At 54.0% G+C, this 15,855-nt stretch overlaps 5 protein-coding genes across 5 annotated transcripts; 3 read left to right on the top strand and 2 right to left on the bottom strand.

Annotated features, from left to right (window-relative positions):
- Window positions 1-2,393: 2,393 nt before the first annotated feature.
- HD553DRAFT_347665 (putative Farnesyltranstransferase) lies at window positions 2,394-4,322 on the bottom strand. The gene is made up of 7 exons (XM_046183314.1): window positions 4,123-4,322; window positions 3,879-4,033; window positions 3,458-3,747; window positions 3,264-3,365; window positions 3,114-3,174; window positions 2,857-3,044; window positions 2,394-2,765 (listed from the first exon to the last, which is right to left on the bottom strand). The coding sequence occupies exons 1-7, from the start codon at window positions 4,183-4,185 to the stop codon at window positions 2,548-2,550; spliced, it is 1,077 nt and encodes a 358-aa protein (XP_046039714.1). The 5' UTR covers window positions 4,186-4,322; the 3' UTR covers window positions 2,394-2,547.
- Window positions 4,323-4,572: 250 nt separating this feature from the next.
- On the top strand, window positions 4,573-8,180 carry HD553DRAFT_304538 (mitochondrial Rho GTPase 1). Its single transcript, XM_046179025.1, has 14 exons — window positions 4,573-4,842; window positions 4,971-5,029; window positions 5,236-5,323; window positions 5,469-5,713; window positions 5,871-5,990; window positions 6,065-6,166; window positions 6,239-6,507; window positions 6,574-6,658; window positions 6,732-6,880; window positions 6,951-6,998; window positions 7,062-7,347; window positions 7,429-7,560; window positions 7,635-7,706; window positions 7,766-8,180. The coding sequence occupies exons 1-14, from the start codon at window positions 4,800-4,802 to the stop codon at window positions 8,093-8,095; spliced, it is 2,028 nt and encodes a 675-aa protein (XP_046039713.1). The 5' UTR covers window positions 4,573-4,799; the 3' UTR covers window positions 8,096-8,180.
- A 151-nt stretch (window positions 8,181-8,331) lies between these two features.
- On the top strand, window positions 8,332-12,447 carry HD553DRAFT_304537 (uncharacterized protein). The gene is made up of 4 exons (XM_046179024.1): window positions 8,332-8,598; window positions 8,670-10,946; window positions 11,025-11,219; window positions 11,296-12,447. Exons 2-4 carry the CDS (start codon window positions 8,732-8,734, stop codon window positions 12,249-12,251), a joined length of 3,366 nt encoding a protein of 1,121 aa, XP_046039712.1. The 5' UTR covers window positions 8,332-8,598; window positions 8,670-8,731; the 3' UTR covers window positions 12,252-12,447.
- A 79-nt stretch (window positions 12,448-12,526) lies between these two features.
- Window positions 12,527-14,423, top strand: HD553DRAFT_304536 (uncharacterized protein). The gene is made up of 3 exons (XM_046179023.1): window positions 12,527-12,703; window positions 12,778-13,473; window positions 13,545-14,423. The coding sequence occupies exons 1-3, from the start codon at window positions 12,659-12,661 to the stop codon at window positions 14,226-14,228; spliced, it is 1,425 nt and encodes a 474-aa protein (XP_046039711.1). The 5' UTR covers window positions 12,527-12,658; the 3' UTR covers window positions 14,229-14,423.
- Window positions 14,424-14,817: 394 nt separating this feature from the next.
- HD553DRAFT_304533 (uncharacterized protein) lies at window positions 14,818-15,327 on the bottom strand. Its single transcript, XM_046179022.1, has 2 exons — window positions 15,155-15,327; window positions 14,818-15,056 (listed from the first exon to the last, which is right to left on the bottom strand). The coding sequence occupies exons 1-2, from the start codon at window positions 15,259-15,261 to the stop codon at window positions 14,882-14,884; spliced, it is 282 nt and encodes a 93-aa protein (XP_046039710.1). The 5' UTR covers window positions 15,262-15,327; the 3' UTR covers window positions 14,818-14,881.
- Between the last annotated feature and the right edge of the window lie 528 nt (window positions 15,328-15,855).

The following is a 15,855-nucleotide window of genomic DNA, read 5'->3' as shown; positions in this document are numbered from 1 at the left end:
TGCACGAATCCCTGCACAATCATGACGGCCCCCTGCGGAAGTCTTGGCCGAGGGGCAGGGGCTGTCGATGCCGGTGGTGGGTCCTCGCTGGAAGCTGACGCAGCCGGCAACGAAGGTGTTGCCGTCTGCATAGCAGCTTGGCTCCTCTCGGCTTCTGCATTTCCTTCGACATTGCCGATCCCGAACCAGCTTCCCACACGCTCAGCGAGACCTCCGATCCTGCTTCGTCGCCTATCCTGCGAGCTGCTCGTGGTCGAAGTGTCGGTGGTTCCAGTCCCGGTGGTAAGCAATGACGAAGCGCTCGGCCGAGGAGTCAACAGCGGTATAGTAGGCGGACGTAACAAGTTGTCACTCGAAGTCGCTTGCACAGGTTCTGGTACGAAATGCTCTGACCGCGTGTCCGGTGTAGGAGGAATGACGATCGCAGGAAGTTCCGAGTCGAGTAACGTCGGTACCTGACCCGTCGAGCCACCTAACAAAGCTTCCAACGGAGAACCAGTTTCGAACTGTATCGTCGCCCGGCTCCTAGCATCGGCCTCGAGATCATCCAAAAGGCTGACCGTGCTGGGTGGCAACGCTGGTAAACTAGCGAGATCTGTATCCGGTACGACCGGTTCGTATTCCGCCACGGGCGTCGCAAGGCCTTCCACAACGGCCTCTCTCGATCTGATGCTACCCGTCACACTCGCCCTTCGGACCGCCTCGGCCGTTGCGACAGCAGGTAAGCTCCGGGCGACGTCGGACCCGAGGACCTCCCAAATCGTAGACAGGGTTCGTAGACGGTCATCCAGAAGCGGGTCCGTCTCCGTCAGGGGGATGACCGGTGGCGATCCTGGCAGATTGGAAGGTACGGAACTGAGTGGATCCGACTCGACCGCTGTGGGAGCATCGTCTGAGTCGGGTTTCATCAATGGCCTCTCAAGTTGATTGTCTTCCACTAACGTCGCGGACTGAGGCAACATCTCGCTCGTTTCAGGCAACATCACCTGATCCACGACGACTCCCGATCCAAAATCTTTTTCATTCTGTTGGTCGTCCGTGCTCAAGGTCTGAGTCCGAGCCGCCAACGCGGTATCCGAGTTCGTTCGAGAAGGAGTAGCCGAGAATATCCCACTGATTCTCCTGCGCTTCATCTCGCCTTGTCCCCTCGATCCCCGATCTCGCCTGACCTCTTGATCCACTTCCTCCTGGATCGCTCCTCCAGCCACAGATGAACCCTCCGTCGCCATCTCCCTTTCCTTGCCCTTGCCCTCGCTCTCGCTACCCTCGAAATTCAAGCTAGACTCCCCCCGACCTTCAAACGGGTTGCTCCTACGTTCAGACCTCTCCGTCTTCCTCCTCCCAAACGCACTGCTGATCCTCCGCCCAAAGGACGGCCGGTCCGCGGATTCCGCTGACGTAGCTTGATGTTTCTGAGTCGCGCCCGCGGTGGAAGAAGAACCTGATCGGGTAGATACCGTCGACGTGGATTCCTGGTACCTCCTCCGCCTTGATGTACCAGCACCAGCAGCTGCCCCGCTCGCAGATGCGTACAGATCCATTCCTGGATCGGGTTCTGGCGACGTCCTCGAACTCGCCTCGACCTCTGCTTCATGGCCCGAAGGCGATACCATCCCGCTGGTCTCTCCGCTCTTCATCGATGATGCCGGGACACTATTGCTATCCGCATCTCCATCCCCATCGACCTCCATGGCCGTCCCACCGCTATGCGTCCGTTCTCGTCTTTGCCTCATAGGTCGAGACATCCGTGAGCTAGAGGCGGATCGACCGCCCCGAGTGCTCGATTGGTTGTTGCCCATCTTCCGTCTTCCACTATGATGTTTATATGGTGCTCGTCGTCCTGAATATGGCCGATGCTCCGATGATGATGCTAGGTTATGTTATGTTATCTCGATAGCTTGAGGCTGTACGCGCGTGAGCGGTGACGGCGACGTTTCGATCGAAGTCATCGATGATAGAGAGGCAAGTCACACGATCCGATCATCAGCTATGCAGCTCGGTCGAAAGGGCTATTCCGCCAAAATCTTGGACTCACCTAGATCTATAGATCGAAGTTCATATGTCTATTCGTATGTCTCCAACTCGGCTGCTCGTATTGTATTATATCGCTCGCCAGCGCGGTTACCAATCAAGCGATCAAAGCGAGAGGTGGTGGATGTGTGATTGATCTATTTATCGCTATATTTCAAGAGGGTGCTCCCGAATCCTCGAGACGGACAGAGCAGAGAAAAGAAGCTGGAGTGTCGTATGTAGTAGTTGATTGTATATACCTCTTAATTGGTGGTGGCAAGGGGTATATATCGACGACGACGACTGATAGGGGCCTGAGTGATGACAGGACCGAAACCCCGTTTCCCCGGAACTGCGGGGGAGGAGACAGAGCTGAGACTCGTCGACCGTGACTTTCCAGTATGACTAATACACCTCGATGCGAATGCAAATTACTCGTAGAATGCGTACAACAGCCGCGATGCTTGAGCTCGACCTATTATATATGTGCGTATGTGTACCTCTCCCTCACCCGATATCATATGCTCCTCGCGACGATCATACATCACCTGCCTCCTTCTCCACCCCTAGACTGAGACCCTTGACGATCCCCTCTAGCACCCTATTCCCACCCAACCTCCCGATCTCGGCATGTACCTGCCCCTCGAGCTCCCTCAATACCTTTCTCGTATACTCAAAGGACTTTGTACGTTCGGTCATGATCTTGACCGTGTACGCCTTGAGGGACCGGTCAGTGGTGCGCTTCTGGAGTACGTCTGTGAGACGAGTCGTAAGCGTACGTGAAGCACAGCCTTGTTTTCATCAGCACGTGAGCGTCGAAAAAGTAAACGAATGGCAATGACCCACTTAAGATCTCCCGCTTCCCGACCTCCCTCTCACTCCTCACCCCGTGTATCAACGGAAACGAAAACTTGCCTTCCGTCAGGTCCTCGCAGAATCCTTTATTCTCTCCGTACTCGGTCGATTGAAGGTTCTGATAGTCGTCTCTTATCTGGAATAGGAGGGAAATGAGGTTGACCACGGGGGTGTAGTCGCTGTGAGGTTGAGCCATGGTCAGTCAAAGTTACGAAACCAAGCACGATATGCTCCAGGTTGCAGCTTACACGGATGATTCGCTCCGGGCCATCATCAACTTGACAGCTATCCTGAACAATCCTCCCGTTTCTGCGACCCAAGCATCACCCCAGGAATCCCTTCATCAGCCCGTACCCTTTCAGCAAATCTAGAAGCTGACGTCTTCAACTTGGACTTACTGCCTAGGACCATCCCCACGTATTCTTCTTCTGTCGGACAAGTCAGGGTATCCCTCCAAAACAGGTCTAAGCCTTGACCGCGATGGAGTTGTAGTAGTTCCTCTATTCCATCCCAGTGGAGCAGAACCGATCAGCTCTCGGTTTGTTTCACTCACAGCCTGGCTTCAGGTGTATTGATATGTGGGGGAACGCACCAGTGATGACCTCGTCCAATTCCTTCTCTTGATCCTCTTCTGTCATCTCCTCCGTTCTCTGTCGCTCCTTCCCCTTTCCTTTCTCTCCGTTTCCTGCCTCCTCCGCTTTACCGTTGAGACTAGACCCGGCATTTGCCTTGCCAACTCGCCCAGCCCTGAACCGATATAGCTCCTGCATAGCCAAAAAGTAGACGTAGTTGGCCGAATTGATCGTCTGCGGTACGCCGTAAATCTTGTGGGCTACGGGGATGCCACGGCGGAGGTCTGAAGAATCTTCTACGTCGTCCATCCTGAGCAGTTTTGGGGAGTTGAGGAAGAGGAGAAGGAGGGGACATGGATCAAGAAAAAAAAAGGAACGGGATGATCAGGAACATCAATACAGTAACGACTTGCACATCAAATCATCTCGTTTGCCACTCACAGAAGACTAGCATTATGTAACATTCTCACGATCCGTTTGATCACCTCCAGATCGTCTTCCGGTACGTCCAACCACAAATTAAACGCTTCGATGAGTTTCGAACGGATCTCCTTGCCTGGAATCTGAGAGTGGTAGGTATACGGTTCCAAGAGAATCTGAATCGAGAATAAGGCGAAGTGTATCAGAGGTGCCGGTTCGAGATGTGAAATGGAGGACAATGCAAGCTATGCAAGATGACTCTCACTTGTTCCTGCTGAGCGGACCATGACGAGGTGTTGATGCGCTCGAGGATGTTGGTGTAATCCATGATTGCCTTGAGATATTGCGATGATCCAGGTTGATATTCAGCTGTGATTTCGAGGAAGATGTAACTAGCTACGTCAGAAATACTCGCATCTCCTCCCTATTCGAGCTTTTGCAAGGGGAGTCGAGTTGTATTGATCGTGACATGGTCGCATATGTCTATAGCAGCTGACATGCATGACATGACCTCTTGCGACGACGATCACCGCTCCGGAGACCGATGCCGAAGGCCGTCTCTGTTCCCCTTGCCGAGTCCATGCGCTTACGTAACGCATTCAAGGTTACTTGCAGCCGCACGCTCTGCTCGCCCGAGGGCAACCATCATCGATTCAAGACGTTTACTTCGATAGATCACTAGGATATCTAGGATCATAGATCTTCCACAGCATCACACATCCTGCACTCCCCGGCACGCCCTCCTTCGCTAGCTGTAATACTCTTGGACGATAAATCGCTCAGGTGTCTGACCTCTCACGATCACGGCCACGGAATCGCGATTATTCTTGACTTAATCGGATCGCGCGACGAACCAAATCACACCTAATTCCTTTCCCAACACCTATCAGCAAAGGAGCTCGGATTGCACAATCGCACAAGCGTAGCAGGTGAAACATAATAATGCCTAGGAGAGACACCGTCAGGATCTTAATGGTTGGGGACGGTGAGTCCGGCGTCCGGGCAGCTCATTAGAAGCTCGACCCGGAGCTCCAGAGTAAAATCGGATGTACTTGTGCTGAACAGACTTCCCCTTGCTACGGTGATCATTGAAATCATCATTACTGTTTGTAGATGGGGTGGGCAAGAGTACGATCATCACAAGCTTGATCAAGGAGAGTTTCGTACAACATGTGAGTCCCGGTTCAGAATCGGTTCCCTGGACATATCGCAGCTTTGAAAGGGACCTTACTGATTTAATTCTCCTCCAATAATTATTAACGCTTCAACTCGTTCCAACTCGGCGTGCATCCGTGATCTCTGCTGTTCACCGAAACCCGCACCGGATACGATACATGACGTACCATGCTTGCTCGATTGGATCGGTCGATGAGAATAGGTCCAACACGTCGTGCCGGAGGTGACGATTCCACCTGAAGTTACTCCGGAAAATGTGACGACCTGTATCATCGATTCTTCCTCTTCCTGTAAGCTCTCCCTTCTTCTTGTGCCACTGTGCCAAAGCTCCAGCTCTGACTATCCTCTTCCGCCGTCGCGATTCCTGCGATCATTCGGTCCTTCATACACCATATCGCTGCCCGTATCGGCTCGCTTGCTCGCATCATACCGCAGCCTCCCCCTCCTCTCGCAACCACCTCCTGACAACCCTCCCTCGCGCCCACGTCATCTGCCTGGTCTATTCCATCTCCGATCCAGCCTCTTTCGATCGCGTAGCAGAGTACTGGTTACCCCTCTTCCGGAGAGAGGGAGTTAATGTGCCGGTTATCTTGGTTGGGAACAAGATCGACTTGAGAGGAGGCGAGGTTACGAATGAGGCTTTGGAGGAGGAGATAGGGCCTCTGATGAGAGAGTTCAAGGTGGGTCCTTCTTCTTTCTTCTATTGATTTTTTTGGTCTTTCCTCTATGGCATGGCGTTGTAGCATGAAAACTACGTGAAAGCTAAATCTTCACCTCTCGTTTCTTTCGTTCCTTACCATGTGTATTTCCTTGTGGGCCTGAATTGCACTACTGCAGGAAATCGAGACGGTCGTCGAATGCTCGGCTAAGATCCCTCTGAACGTCTCAGAAGTCTTTTATTTCGCTCAAAAAGCAGTCTTGCACCCGACGGCGCCTTTGTATGACAGTCGAGAGCATGTGAGTCCACATTGCAGAAACAGATGAGAGCATGAAAAGGCTGACTGGAGGATTGCTCGAACGACGCGATATAGATCTTGAAGCCAAAATGCACGGATGCCCTGCGCCGGATCTTCAAGGTCTCGGATCAAGACAAGGATGGATTGTTGAATGCCAACGAGCTGAACGCTTTCCAGGTAAATCGGTCTTTCAACGTTCTCTTGGATGAATCTGGTCTGACACGTCGATACCGCGCGACCTTTCCGCAGCAAAAATGCTTCCAAACGCCATTACAGCTACAAGAACTTGAAGGTATTCTCGAGCTCGTCAGGGCGTACGACCCTTCCTGCGTCCAGCCTGTCATGTCGACGGCACCTTCGACCTCGATGTCCCCTTCAGAGGGGATCACCGAGCTCGGTTTCCTCTACCTGCATACAATCTTTGTACAGCAGGGGAGGATGGAGACGACGTGGACCGTATTGAGGAAGTTTGGCTATGGTGAAGGGTTGGAGTTGACGGATGACGTGTTGAATCCAAGGTGCGTTGACGTGGAATCAGGAACAGACCGAAGGCGAGCGAAACTAAAGTTCGTTTGGCCATTCAGGTTCGACGTACCTGGCGACTGTTCGGTCGAATTGAGCCCACTCGGTAACCAGTTCCTGACAGACATCTTTGAGGCATACGATCGAGTCAGTCCCGTTTCAGAGCATCAGTCTGTTATCTTCTCGCTGATTGGGCCATGCTTGACTACCGGACTCGCAGGATCAAGACGGTGCACTTTCCCAATTGGAGCTGGACGACCTGTTCTCAACTTCGCCTGGTAACCCTTGGATCGTACAGGGGTTCCCGGGGACGACAATAACAGATGAGACCGGCAAGGTCACGCTGCAAGGGTGGCTGGCGCAGTGGAGGTGAGTCGGATATTGCGATCAAGACGGAAAGCTCGCTGGCTCAACGCTAGTCCTCGTGCGCTCTCGGTAGTATGACGACGTTATTGGATCACAAGACGACCTTGTCCTACCTTGCATAGTATGTAAAGTCGTGGCAAGTCAATCTACATTGGAATAGCTAACCCCCTTATTAATTGCACAGCTTGGGATACACTTCTTCACCCTCTTCACTGGACATGCCCACGACTACCGCCCTCAAGATCACACGGCCGCGCAAGACCGAACGTCGCCAGAAAAAGGTGACAAGGAACGTCTTTTTGTGCTACGTCGTTGGGGCCGCAGGGTCAGGCAAGACGAGCCTCTTAAGGAGCTTCTTGAGCAAGCGGTTCCGAGGAGGAGAATTGGGGGACGTGGGGTACGAACCGACGAGCCGGACGATGAGCGCGGTGAATTCGGTAGAGATGGGTGGCGGAGAAAAGTACTTGGTGGTGAGTGCTTATTGCGTTCACGCTGTCTGACCCCACGAGGACATTGCTCATCATGTCGAAATCTATCTCGTTGACTGACAGTTGCAAGAATTCGGTTCGAAATACGAGAGCGAGGTTCTCCGGAGCCGGAAAAGGCTCGATATGGCCGACGTCATCATCTACCTTTACGATTCGAGCGATGCCAACTCATTTTCTTATCTCGCCAACATCAGAGTCAGTTCAAAGACCTATTCTGAAGACGACCAGTATCACAGAAAGCTAAATCGACTTGTGATTCGGTCGAGCAGGAGTCATATACGTTAGATCACATACCGAGCGTCTTTGTCGCGACCAAGGCAGACTTGGATCTGACACAACAGGTGAGCTAAAGCGTGGTTGCTCTGAATGCCATGAATTGCACTGACTTGCGAGGTTGCAGCGATACGAGCTACAACCCGATGTGTATGCACGGAAACTTGGGCTCCCCGTCCCAATGTCCGTCAGTGTCCGGTTAGGCTCGGTACCAAATCTCTGGACTACCATCACACGAGTCGCCCTTGATCCGACGTCTTCCATTCCACGAGGACCATCGACGGGTAGGATGACGACAAGAACAATGCTGACTTACCTTGGGGTAGCCGGAGTCACGGGCGGGGCTGCGGCGATCGTCTACGCGCTGGTACGCTATAACAAGATCAGTTTGGGATGGATAGGACGGTGGTGGGGCAGCGTTTCGTCCGGGTTGGGTTTGGTCAAGAGGGAACTATAGATGCGGATAGGTCATACCACTACTCTGTCAACACATCATGCATGCATGCGTACCTACGCCCTGGCGATTGGATCGTTCACACTTGCCTTGATATGCCTTGCGCCTTGATGTAGTTCAAGTTCCCCGCGCGCGTCCCTGCTGGAACGCGAACGGAGTTTGATCTGCTGATGGTCCTTGGCTCGTCTCCCACCCTTTTGTTGATTGATAGATCGAAGATACTATAACCTCGTCAATGACCCTGTTGACATGGAGTTTGCTCACGCCCACCTGAATCTCTGCGATCTTTTCTGACAACATAGTCTGCGCAACCTCCTAGACCGGCTAGTGATGACGGGACGATGACGGACGGTAACAAAGGAATCGACAACAACAACATCACCTCTTCTATGACTCTCCTGTTGTAACTGGATACGACAACGACAACGACCCTCGACAACGATTATCACTACAACGCTCTTTACATCTGACGAATCGGGAAACCCTCAACAAGCTGACTCGGATTTGTGAGTCCGATGGCTAGGACGGCAGCCGTACAAGTGCTGATAGGAAACGTCATTATGCTGCATTCCGGCAGCTCTTCATCAAATCGAATCTAGCCAAGCTCTACGGATCGACAGTTGACAACTCTCAGGAAACATGGCCTACCTACCTCCCGCGACGACCTTTGCTCCTCGTGAAGATTGGGACGATGGGGACTTTGAGCTCCCCTCGGACCGACCCTTCCATGCACCCTCCTCCCGACAGACGAGCTTTGCCTCGTCTTCTCATACACCGCTCCAAAACAGCTCTCGACCTTCCTTTCCGGACGATCCATTTGAAGAGGATGATATGGCGGGCTTCGACGATATCGAAGACCTAGATGACGGGCAGGGCACGATCAAGCTCAAGACCGGGCATATCCCTTCGGTCCCGGTGCCCAACGTCAAGGCGTCATCAGCGGGTGGGAAGGCGGGGTTCATCAGCTTGGACAGCATGAAAGCGATGCAAGCGTCTGGGCAGTTCGAGAAGCCGGGGAGGGATACTAGGCAGGACAGAGGCTTCGATAATGCCTTCGAAGAAGACGACGGCTTCGGGGACGACTTTGACGAGCAGACAGAGACCTTGAAGATGCCGGCTCGTGCGGCTGGTCTACCGTTACGGCTTGTCCGACCGGTGGGGGACAAGGAGACGGATTGGGACGAGTTTGATGCGATGATGGATGAGGACGAGAGGGAGTCGACGTTGAAAGCGGGTTCTGCTACCCTCAAAGGGTTGAGAGATAGGTTCGGGCCTGGCCAACCCTTTGCGGACAAGGGTAACCTGCAAAAGTCTTCGGAGCGGAAAGAACCCAAACCTCTAGATGACGGCGATCTCGAAGCAGACTTTGCACTACCTCTCACGTTAGAACACCTCAAACTCGCCAACAAGAAGGACTACCCTTCCTTGGGGCTGAGACACCGGTCGTCCCGTTCTTCCCTTGTCACCAACAGCTCGAGATCCGATTGGGATCGGGACATTGGTGATCCGCACCGGTCGGCCTTTGCCAGCCCGAGCACGAGCTCGACATCCATTACGTCTGCATCAATGCCGGTCACAGATCAATCCGAAACCGACATCCACTCGAGGTCGATCATGGTCGCTGATGAGATTGACGATTTCGAAAACGACTTTGTGCTTCCCACGCCGAGCTTCTTCTCCTCCGGTCAGAGTCGCGAGTTGAACAATTTGCTGGATAGGAAGAGAAAGGCTCATCCTCCGCCTTCAATGCACGGTTCGGGTTCGAGTCAGGCTGGCAAGAATCATACCGTCCCAGACTCGGGTACATTCAAGGCTTCCCGGTTGACTCGTGCCACCATCTCGTCGGCTGCCAAGTCGCGCTATGATGTACACGAAGAAGCGTTCGAGGATGGGCTGGTGCTCGAGGAAGAAGGTGCTGAGCTTAACCAAGGAAGGCTGAGCAGGCTGAGAAAGGCGAGGTTGCCTCCCGCAACTCCTTCCTCCAAGGGGGCCAACGGGACCCTGCGCAAGGATTCCGGTGGGTCTAGAGGACGTTACGATTCGGGTGACTTGTTCCGGGAGAGGAAGACTAGCGGCAAGGTCGAATCGCCAGAGGCCAAGCTACGCAAGACGGATTCGGGTCGAGTCATGGTCGATGCGGTCACGTCGTCTCCAGCTGTTGCAGGACCATCCACTCCACACCGATTACGCACGCAAAAGTCCCATTCTAGGCTAAACGACCGGCCCACGGCGACGCCTGGGCCAGTGTTCGCTAAGAAACAGTCCCTTGCCAGTCTTCGCGATGCTATGGCTAGTCAGCAGGCCGACTCACCCAGCGTACCTTCATACGTGGCACCGACTGCCTCTAGCGTCGCGCGACAGGCTGCAAAGAGCAGAGAAAGGTTCAGCGAGGCGGTAAATCAACCGATGCCACCCATGCCGGCGATGACAAGGATCCCGTCTGATCACGGTCAATCCCATCGACAAACGCAAACTGTTCCCGTCTCTGCGTCCAAGGGCAAGTCGAGACCTCCCCTCGGCTCGGCTTTCAATCGACCTTCTTCCTCGGCTAGCAATCCCTCCCACTCGTCACAATCGCCTCTCCCTTCCAACATGAACAATAACCCTCACATGACCATCGCCCACGTGCTGAGAAGGCCAAAGACGACACGGACGTACGGCGATGGGACCGAGCTCGACGTATTCGATGATTTGGTGGTGGATCGCTCCAAGGAGAGTTTCACGCCATCTTCCAGAAGTGGGTCGGGTTCGATGGCGAGTCATGCATCTTCTTCGTATATCAGCGGGCTGCCGAATAGCGCCAACACGAATGCCAGCGGGGGGTTAGGACTCGGTCGACCGTCATACCATGACTGTGAGTCTACAAGGCGTTCTTCTAGCACAGACTTCGAAACGAGACTGACACCCGCTCCACACGCTATGAAACGATCAGCCGGATCATTGAGGATGAAACCTTCCACATCTTCTTCATCGCATATCTCTACCTCGACCGGAGAAAAGCGCAAGAAACCGCTCGCATCTACCGCGACGAGTTCTTCCATCGCAAGCTCGCTGGCTACCCCTGCGCGGAAAGAAAGGAAGAAGGCCGGACTCATCCGACACCTGGGCAAGTTGGAGAAGAAACAAGGTCAGTCTCGAAGACTTCTTCACCAGTCAGAGCATAGTGCATAAAGGCTGAACCCAATCATCCTTTGGGTATTCAGTTGGGGAGATGACCTGGAACCCGCAGACCTTGCGCTGGGAGGGTAATTACGGCGTGCTGAGAGAGTTTGACAACCAGCTCGCCTCTTCCGTTCGACCGGCGTTGATCGCCTATCGAGCTCCTCAGCATGGGATGAAACCGGTATCCCCCATTCCTCATGACAAGGAGAACAGCAAGGGCAACGGCTTTATCGCTCACGGGCACGGTAATGGGGCAGACGCGAGTGGTGGTCATGCAGTTGGCAACACGTCGACCACGAGCAACGCGGTCAGGGTCGTCGGCAACATGATGTTTGATCCGGAAAAGATGTGTTGGATGAGCACACTACCACAAGAGGAGGAAGATCCGGATCCTTTCGAAGGATTGGCGGACGATGAGGATGACTTTTGGCAAGACCGGCGAGGGGGAGGGGGGACAATCACCAAGGGCACGTTTACCGGGCTCGACCTCAGGGAACCTAGCGCTAGAGCGGGAAGCTTGGCCTACGGGAGGAGGTTTATCAGCGATGTCTCTACGGCTTACACGGCGACACCCTCTAGCGTCATGTCACGGTCGCAGCATTCAGACGTCTCGGACGACTTTGTCGACGAGGCCAAGGTGGACCTGAGACAGGGCAGGAACCTCCTCTCTGGCAAACTCGGACATCCTTCGCCTGCCGAATTGAACCACCTCCATAACAATAACATCGGGGACCGGTCGATATCGCTAGCCAGCTCTCGACTACCCGGAGGTTCTTCGACCGACTACGACCTGAGCGGGTGGACCTGGGTCGATGAAGACTTGTACAAAGAGACCCGGGCTGCCGAGCGGAGACACGCACATGAGATGAAGGGGTGGTACGGGGCTTCCGAGGCGGAGAGGATGAGAGGCAGGGATGTGGACAAGGAGATGGACCGAGCGAGGAGAAGGGAGGAGAAGAGGTTGTGGGAGATTCGACATCTCGTCATGGACGGGTAAATTGCCGGGGTCACGGTGAAAAAATCCAGATGCCGCTTTTGCGAGCGACCAAAAAGCGGAGGAGAGCCTCGTACGAGGTTCCCCTTCGATGACACTCTATGACCCTGACCGTGTGCGGTGTATCAGTATGATGAAACGAATGACGACGACCCAGAATAATGAATTGATACCTCGACCTTGGGAGTAGTAATGTGATACGTGACCTGATTGGCTGAAACGCGCAAATGACGCGATCGACGCAGCGAGATCGATGCGAGGGAAGTTGGGAATTAGGAATTGTCGTCGAGCAGCAGCTCATCGCATCATACATGCAAGTCAACTAAGGGTCGACTACTTCTGCCCATCTCCGCTGTTACTACCATCTGTATCCCCTGTGCATCATTACAACGAACAAAACAGCTATAGACATGGCCAACGAACACAACAACGACAGCGGTGACGACTCGCTCGCCGTGAGTCGGTGAACAACTCGGTGCCGCCGTTCTCGTTGTATCTCCCGCTCACCTCTCATCATCGCACTTCACAGTCCTCCTTCGTCTCTTCCTTTTCCTTCCCTCCTCCTTCTCCCAAGGTGCCCAAGGAGAAGAATGCCGAAGCCGGTCTGACCGACATCCACCTCGACCAGCCTACCCTGATCATCCCCGCCGAGCAGAACCAGAACGAGGACGCCCCGGATCCCATCCAGTCTTCTCACAAGGGCGACCAGTCCGGTGACCCCTCCAGCGTCGAGAACCCTGTCGAGACCGCCAAGAACACGGCCAAGGCTGACGAGGATTGGAAGTCGGTCTTGGACAAGAACCTCGAGGTCTGGAGGGGAGAGAGCTCGGTCGCTAGGACCAAGAGCGAGAGCACGAGGTTGAGGTTGGAAGAGGAGCGGGTCAGGTTTGAAAAGGAGAACGTTCAGAAGAAGAAGGACGAGGAGAAGCGTAAGAAGCAGGAAGAAGAGGACGCCGAGGTCGAGCGCAAGTTGCAGGAGCTGCTGAACGCTCCCGCTTCGAGCAGCAAGTCCATCGCTGGCCAGAAGAGGAGGTCGTCCCAGGTCAAGCAGGACAAGGAGAGGAAACGATGGAACGCCGTCAGGGACGCTTGGGAGATTGTCAGGGATGGGTCGTCGGCCACCGTACCGGATGACGAGGTCGAGGCGGATCCTAGGGATCTTACCGCTGGTGATGCCGGCGGGTTGGCCGAGCCCGGTCACAGGCAGGGGGCCGAGGTCCTCAAGGTCAGCCCTGGTCGCTATCAACGTATCAGTATCTGCATAGGTGTGCTGATCGCACCTTCTCGTCTTGACAGCAAGCACACGAGACCATCACCAAGATCAGCCAGGGAGACGGTAACCTAGACCCTACTCCCGCCTCGGCTCAGCGACGTAACGACCTCCTCAGCGCCGAGACTGGTGACGCTTCCAACCGTCGTCAAGCCGTCGGAACCTCGTGGAAGGACGCCTCGGAATCCATCGCTGCCGAGAAGGGAGCTACCGAACCTAGCGCTCCTTCGCAGAGCCAAGGACAGGCTGGAGCTTCTTCGTCCTCAAAGATCGTCTCCTCCAGGTCTACCAGTACCAACGCCGTGGCCTCTTCGTCGAGCTTCTCGTCGACCCGAAGGTCTGGGGACGAGAAATCGCAATCAGACTCCAAAAACAAGGACGACGACAAGGTCGAGATTGGACCTATTCCTACTCCCTCCCCACTCTCTGGCCCGCCTTACCAACCCCCCTCCCTCACTCTCTCCCTCTTCACCTCGCCTTCTCACCGCTCGATCGCGAGGATTGCCGCCGTGGTCGGGATCAACCTCATCCTGCCCTTTATCAACGGTGTCATGCTCGGGTTCGGAGAGATCTTTGCTAGGGAGACCGTCATCTTTGGACGACGGTTGTGGAGAGGAGAAGCTACGTTGAGGAGCCTGTGGAGGCCGAGCGCGGGCGGGAACTTGGCTGGTTTGGGACTGGGGTTGGATTCGTTTGGAGAGACCGTATGAGTCGCAGCATGAGATTCGAGTCTCGATGTATATAGGTGGCCACACACCAGCGCGAAAGACGATATAGGCATCTCATTATGCATTCTGTGAACACGTATCAAGTCAAGTGCTCTTTCTTAAACAGGCCAAGTCATCTGACACGAGACAAAAAATTCTGCCACATGTACCTTTTGTTGTATGACGATGGACTGGAATGGCTTCGAGGAAATTTATTTGCCCAGACCCGACCGTCAAAGGTTAGGTTATTCGGCCTTTTGGACATGACGAACGGCAATGCAAACGGATACGAACGGGTGGTAGCGCGAGGGGAGGGTTTGGTGCGCCACAGAGAAAGTCCATGTAGCCGCCCCCGGCATCAGAGGTGACTGGAAGGATTTACTAGGCGTCTGAAACGTCTTACTGGCCTTTCTTCATAGTGGCGGACAGCAGTTTGTACTATGCGGCCGTGACCGGTTCGGCCCATCGGACGTTGGGAACACGAGGAGGGCTGGATCGAAGAAGCTTGCAGGATCGAGCGAGATTGCCTGGCTGATATATTTTGAACGAGCTTGGCCTGCGACAGGGACGGAAAGCCCTCCCTTCTTAGACTTGATGATATTGTTTCAGTAGGTGGAAATTGCGAGCAGATTGTCTGCGAATGGCACTCCACGCCGTCATGTTCCCGTCGTGATGGCGATGGAGGATCCCATGGCCAAGCCAGCCTTATCAGTGTGAGTGTCGAATGCCATTTGTACACACGCTGTAGCGAGACGAGTGGAGGCGTTGATTTGTCTGAATGACCAATCATGTACCCTAGGTGAGCAATTCGATGCTAACAACCGTATTCCACTGTTCCAGAGGAATGTTGAATGAGTCGATATATTTGACGAAGTTTGAGGTCAGCGACCTGGTGCTCCGCGACCGGGAAAGACGGAGGCAGCACGCGCCAGATTGTTGATACTCTGATAGCTCGATGACTAATAATGATGAACTCGCTAGGTACATAGTGAGCTATGCCGGTGAGGGCAACGGCGAAGAAGCAAGCGGCAGCCATGGACTGGACGAAAGAGAGGGTGATGTGGGGAGTGTAGAGTAGTACTCAGCCAGAGCTATAGCACGGGCGCGCGGCGCGCGCCATGCGTAAAGGTCAACGCGTGAAACGCTGGGCTTTGGATATTTGACATGTAAGTTCCGCTTATGTCGAACAATATGACTTCTTTTTGCTGAACCATCGATCCTGATACCGGTACGACTCGCCTGGGGTTTGCTCCCAGAAAAAAAAATTGGCAGCATCTCCCCCCCGTTCTTGGTCATGCTGTTATAGTATCCGCGGTACGCGTACCAAACATCCGCGTCGGGTAATTTTACAGGGACCTCCGATGGGAGTTCCCGTACGGAGTATATCTAGAACACCCCCTATGTGTTTACTGTAATGTAGTACCAGTTGTACTACATCCGTTATTACATTCATTACCTTACCCTTACCTTCTAGTCCCGTGTGATACTATTCCCGGCTTGCAGGCAAGCCTAATACATGACTTCGCTCTTCTGACCACCACTTCCAAGCTCATCCCCAATTTCCGTGAAAGGTAGCAGAACGAGAGACGATTACTTACGTCTGAGAAAGTAGTTGCGATTTGCATCGCAA

The sequence above is a fragment of the Filobasidium floriforme genome, assembly GCF_021052385.1.
Source record: "Filobasidium floriforme strain CBS 6241 chromosome Unknown HD553scaffold_2, whole genome shotgun sequence".
Classification (NCBI taxonomy): domain Eukaryota; kingdom Fungi; phylum Basidiomycota; class Tremellomycetes; order Filobasidiales; family Filobasidiaceae; genus Filobasidium; species Filobasidium floriforme.
Note: the sequence above shows the minus strand (reverse complement) of the source record. Positions and strands in the feature narration are given on the sequence as shown.

Coding starts and splice junctions, on each gene's coding strand:
- HD553DRAFT_304537 (XM_046179024.1), top strand. CDS start 8,732: ATGGCCTACCTACCTCCCGCGACGACCTTTGCTCCTCGTGAAGATTGG. Junction 10,947..11,024: donor TCGACCGTCATACCATGACT/GTGAGTCTACAA, acceptor TGAAACGATCAG/CCGGATCATTGAGGATGAAA. Junction 11,220..11,295: donor CAAGTTGGAGAAGAAACAAG/GTCAGTCTCGAA, acceptor TTGGGTATTCAG/TTGGGGAGATGACCTGGAAC.
- HD553DRAFT_304533 (XM_046179022.1), bottom strand. CDS start 15,261: ATGGCTGCCGCTTGCTTCTTCGCCGTTGCCCTCACCGGCATAGCTCAC. Junction 15,057..15,154: donor ATCAGAGTATCAACAATCTG/GCGCGTGCTGCC, acceptor CCTCTGGAACAG/TGGAATACGGTTGTTAGCAT.
- HD553DRAFT_304536 (XM_046179023.1), top strand. CDS start 12,659: ATGGCCAACGAACACAACAACGACAGCGGTGACGACTCGCTCGCC. Junction 12,704..12,777: donor GCGGTGACGACTCGCTCGCC/GTGAGTCGGTGA, acceptor CGCACTTCACAG/TCCTCCTTCGTCTCTTCCTT. Junction 13,474..13,544: donor AGGGGGCCGAGGTCCTCAAG/GTCAGCCCTGGT, acceptor TCGTCTTGACAG/CAAGCACACGAGACCATCAC.
- HD553DRAFT_304538 (XM_046179025.1), top strand. CDS start 4,800: ATGCCTAGGAGAGACACCGTCAGGATCTTAATGGTTGGGGACG. Junction 5,991..6,064: donor TGTATGACAGTCGAGAGCAT/GTGAGTCCACAT, acceptor GACGCGATATAG/ATCTTGAAGCCAAAATGCAC. Junction 6,999..7,061: donor ACCTTGTCCTACCTTGCATA/GTATGTAAAGTC, acceptor TTAATTGCACAG/CTTGGGATACACTTCTTCAC.
- HD553DRAFT_347665 (XM_046183314.1), bottom strand. CDS start 4,185: ATGGATTACACCAACATCCTCGAGCGCATCAACACCTCGTCATGGTCC. Junction 3,366..3,457: donor ATTGGACGAGGTCATCACTG/GTGCGTTCCCCC, acceptor GGGATGGAATAG/AGGAACTACTACAACTCCAT. Junction 3,045..3,113: donor GCCCGGAGCGAATCATCCGT/GTAAGCTGCAAC, acceptor TCAACCTCACAG/CGACTACACCCCCGTGGTCA.